Here is a 5,000-nt window from a genome sequence, read left to right on the forward strand (position 1 = left end):
TGACAGCCCTTGATAATTGCAAACACCCGCAGAAGGCTGTAATCTTGGCTGAGCGGCCACCGGGGAAGAAGGCTGGAGCTCCTAATAGCATCTTCAACACTACTTTGTCTGCTAATTAGCCAGACACATTGTTTAGGACTACAGACCCTCAAACATGAAACAAATATTTTGACACTTGACATCGTCAATGTGAGCTGCTTTGCAAACTTTCCTTTAGCAGGTTACAAAATGCGATGAAAAGCCCATGAAAATACAAATGCAAGGAAAATGGTAAAAAGAAGTATAGCAGTAGGGCATCCCAGTAGCGTAGCGGTCTATTCCGTTGCCTACCAACACATGGATCATCGGTTCCAATCCCCATGTTACCTCCGGCTTGGTTGGGCGTCCAACTGACATAATTGGCCATGTCTGCAGGTAGGAAGCCGGATCTGGGTATGTGTCCTGGTGGCTGCACTAGCGCCTCGTCTGGTTGGTCGGGGCACCTGTTCATGGGGGGGACTGGGGGGAATAGCATGATCCTCCCACGCGCTACGTTCCCCTGGTGAAACTCCTCACTGTCAGGTGAAAAGAAGCTGCTGGTGACTCCACATGTATTGGAGGACACATGTGGCAGTCTGCAGCCCTCCCCGGATCGGCAGAGGGGGTGGAGCAGCGACTGGGATGACTCGGAAGAGTGGGGTAATTGGCTGGGTACAATTGGGCAGAAAAAAAAAGTATAGAAGTGCCAATGTTACGCTGAATGTGGACATTTTTAAATGGATGACCTCTTATAGTGCCATTGTTATCATCGAGTATAAACTTCATGGCTAGCTGCTACTGTGATGTTTATGGGAGAGATAAAAATTAATGAACTTCCAGAGGTCTGCAGCTTCAAGGTTTCCTCTCTAACCATCCACACCCCACCTGGCCAACCATTCAAAACCAACAACAAAAATCACGGAGGTCTTATCTTAGCGGTTCTCCAGTATTTGAGAAAACTCAACGTAAATTCAACAGATTCCAGTTCAACAACAACATCTCTCCCTTCCCCAGCCTCCATAGGGCTCTCATCCAATCTCATGTCTCTAACCCTCCCTGTCACCATGGCGTCTAGCTGCCGAGCCAAATCAAGGCCCATCAATCAATCCCAGAAAGAGAGATCATGGTGAAATATTTGAGGAAGCAAAGCAATAAATCTAGACAGACGTGACAAGTTGAGACGTAGGGAAGACGTTGGATTATTCTTTCGGTAAATAATCCATCATTTATCATCCCGCATGACTTAATCGAAGCTAAAAAAAAAAGGCTGCAATGTGCCCAACTCCAAGTAATGTACTGTAACAAATGTCTGTAATGTATTATGAGACAAAGGAAGCGTGGCCATGTTGCAAGTGTACGTGTAACCACTTTCCAAACAGTCTCCAACTGCCTGGTCACATTATGGATGACTGACTGCAGAAAATTTACTTAATCCTAACCCTAACTATAACACTGGGTTACAATTAGAGCACAATTAAATAGATAAATAGCACAATCCATGCTAGGAACTTCCCGTTGTCAACCCCCACAAGCACAGTTGGCCGGAGAGTTAAAAATGAATCATTAACTCGCAAACAGTAAAGACAAGGGTCGGGCCATAATACCTGGAGAAAACTGCTTCCCCCTTCAATGTTTATCTGGCAGCTGAGTGTGGTTCGTCAAGTAGGAGGGAACAACAGCCTCCTCAAATAGTATGATTAAGTGTATTGAGGACAACGCTACAATCAGCACCATAAAAGATGAAAAGTATAAAGAAAAGTTTATGCCTTCAGATTGCTGCTGAGCACAAAGCTGTAAATCTAGATAAGATTTTACAGGCGAAAACACTGGGATAAGTCTTAAGGAAAGCTCTGGAAAATACACGCTGTATATCACCCAGTCTCGGAGTAAAGCAGAGGGACGGACGTAAGTGAAGTTTACAAGCTTGATTCATTTTTAGTTTCAAGTGTTGAATACCCGTGGAAAGCTGACTGAGCACATGTGTTGTTTTGCAGCAAAGCAGCGTGTTGCACTCGCACAGCTCCACATGTACCGACACCTGGGGACCGCTCCAACACAACCACAGTCCTTTGATGTTGGACACTAAGCGGCTCCATTGGAGCTCTGGCTGCATGAAGAATTTTCCAAACAGCATTCCAACTGATAAAGACTTCGGGTACGGCCCTCTCATATAAATTTGTGACGGTAAAACGTTATGTGAGAGTCCTGGAGTCTACTAGTGGATCAGCAGACTGAGCTGATGGAGGATCTTATTAAGAAAGAAAGAAGAAGAAAGCCACTTCATTTTGTCACTACAGGATACAATGAATTTGTCTTCTGCATTTAACCCATCCTATTGTATAGGAGCAGTGGGCAGCTGCAGCATCCGCAGACCAACTTCAGTTCTTCTTTCCATTGCCTTGCTCAGGGGCACAGGCAGGAGTATTAACTCTAACATGCATGTCTTTTTGATGGTGGCAGGAAACCGGAGAACCCGGAGGAAACCTATGCAGACACAGGGAGAACATCCAACCTCCACACAGAAAGGACCTGGGACGGCCTGGGGTTCAAACCCAGGACCTTCTTGCTGTGAGGCAACAGTGCTAGCCACTGGGCCACCATGCCGCCTGTACAAGATTAAGTAAATTTGAGAACCCATATACTGCCTCTTAAATAGAAAAATATCCACATAATTAAATAATATCCACCCATCCATCTACCTGTAAATCTTTATATATACCTATATCTGTATCTATCTGTATATTCATCTATCTATTGGGATGTTGTGTTTGAGCGAACTGTGTGCGCAACCCACCATGTTAAATTTCTGATATGTGAAAACTGACTTGACAAATCAAGAGACTGTGACTATGCTATGGAAACTTGGAGTGATTTCAGAGCCTTCATTTTCCCTGAAAAACGGTGGTGGTTAGTGAACCCTTCAGTATCAGCAGAAGCAGTTTAAGCGCCACACTCAAACGGACCACACCGGTGGATGTTAGATGCATGTGGCCATCACTTTTTTAGTCATCTGGGATTTTGAACTCCTGACCTTGGGAGTCCAAACCCTGGTCCTGTAACATCAAGGCTAATGCTGCTCTTGGTGCATCTGGAGACAGCAAAACAGTTTTGGCAGCGTCTCTCTGGGCTGTTGTTATAGCAAGGAGCACAAAGTACACTCTTGATTACCCCCGACATTCATTTCATTAACTAATTCAAAACCCTTGGGGACTGGCAGCCTGAGGTGAAACTGAGGGTAAAGTGTATTTTTAGTATTTGAATGGGTGTGGTGGCAAATACAGTGTTGTGTGGTCAAAACATCAGTTCCCTTTTATGGATATGGCAGAGGTCACCTTGTTTCAGCTGTCCACAGTCTTTCTGTACAGTTTCTTGATTCGAGAAAGGGGAGACCAGACAGGGACTGAAATCATAGCTGGATGAGAGAACAGAAAGAACCGCGTGTGTGCTATAGACTCATAAAGCACAAGGTGTTTTATGGCCTGAACACTATAGGTTGTGGCACAAACTGTTGTATGGCATAAAATCTGCCCCAAAAATTGCAAAGGAGGCATTTATGTCTATAACTAAGGGTTGTATTGAGTACTTAGTGAAGGCTTTATTTCATAAACTCCACATCAGGAAGTAAATAGAGATCTTTATGTTCATGACTCACTTTCTAATAGGAGACTTGGAGGAGTTTAGCAAGAGCAAAGACACAAGGGGTTGTTTGGTTTAAATTTGCCCACTGAGAGTACATAATAGCCCTTTGTGATTACTTACCACCCTATGAAAGGACACAAAGAAGGTTGCATCATTCAAAATGTATACCAAGGAAATGGGCAAAGTAGTGGGTTGTATTTGTTTCCACCTTAGTAAGGAGTAAGCAGTAATCCTTAGTAAGGATTTTTAGGTCTAAATGTAAAAATGGCTGAGGGTCTCAAATGAAAACAGAGAGGTGCAAAAAGTTCAAAAAATGTAAAAAAACCAAAAGTGAAATGGGACTCTCAAAAAAACGTAAGACGTCTTGATTGTTTTTATTTATTTATTTGAGATTGGTGGCTTTTCATCCAGAATGGGGTATAAATTTACTTTAAGAGTAAAATGTATTTAAGATTCATTTATGTGTTGAAAAAAAAAACACCTTCTTGAGGGCCACAGAGAGAAGGTTAGTCTGAATTCACCCAGAGAGATTAGGAAGACAAAGGTTTTGTTGATCTGAATTTACCTGTTAGAACAGAACAAAGGATTCTGGGTACTGAACTCACCTTCTGGCAGAACACAGAGAAGGTTTCGGCGTACATTGAGCTCTCGCAGGGCCTTGAGTCTGCCGATGTGGCGAGGAAGAGCCGTGATCTCATTACAGCTAATGTCCTGCAGGGGGCGAAGCAACAGCACACCTCATGTTAGGGCTGCACCGCTAACAACTAGGCCTTCGGTTTCCCTTTCAGTTTTGTAAACCAACTGAATCACACCTCGGTCAATAAAGATTTTCCACTAGAACTGTCCATAAAACCAGGACTGGGATCTTCAATTAGTTCTTGTAGGAAGGCTCAGGATAGGGTTTATTGATAATATAGAAAAGAGAACAAAACACAAGCTGATACAAACTGCTCTTGTGAAATAAAGGAGAAAGTAACCTGAGAGAAATTAATTCGAGAGAATATGTGCACCTTTAGGTTTTATGGTACACAAACAGCTCATACATTCATCTCTTTTTCATCTCGTCTAATCTCTGCTCTCTGTGTCTGCTTTCTTCTTCTTCCCCTCTGTTTCTCATCTCATCCCCCTCTTTCCCTCCAAGCTTACACTTTGGACACATGGCCTTACAGTACAATGGTCCAGTGGCTTTCAATCAGGTCCTCAGGCATGCACAGTGCTGCTGGTTTTATATACTATCACATGGCTAGTTACAGTCACCTGCTGTGTCGGCCTCCAGTCAGGGAGGTGTTAACCTGGAACAACAGGTACATTTAATTAACTACCTGGTAGAATAGAAAACCAGT

At 43.4% G+C, this 5,000-nt stretch overlaps 1 protein-coding gene across 1 annotated transcript in view; it reads right to left on the reverse strand.

Moving 5' to 3' along the window:
- Positions 1–5,000, reverse strand: part of LOC130120347 (leucine-rich repeat and calponin homology domain-containing protein 1-like) — an 81,121-nt gene that overhangs the window by 11,835 nt on the left and 64,286 nt on the right. The window contains exon 4 of the mRNA XM_056288896.1: positions 4,263–4,368. Coding sequence (XP_056144871.1) covers positions 4,263–4,368 — 106 coding nt within the window. The remainder of the gene's footprint in view (positions 1–4,262; positions 4,369–5,000) is intronic.

This window comes from Lampris incognitus, chromosome 11 (assembly GCF_029633865.1).
Source record: "Lampris incognitus isolate fLamInc1 chromosome 11, fLamInc1.hap2, whole genome shotgun sequence".
In the NCBI taxonomy this organism is placed as follows: Eukaryota; Metazoa; Chordata; class Actinopteri; order Lampriformes; family Lampridae; genus Lampris; species Lampris incognitus.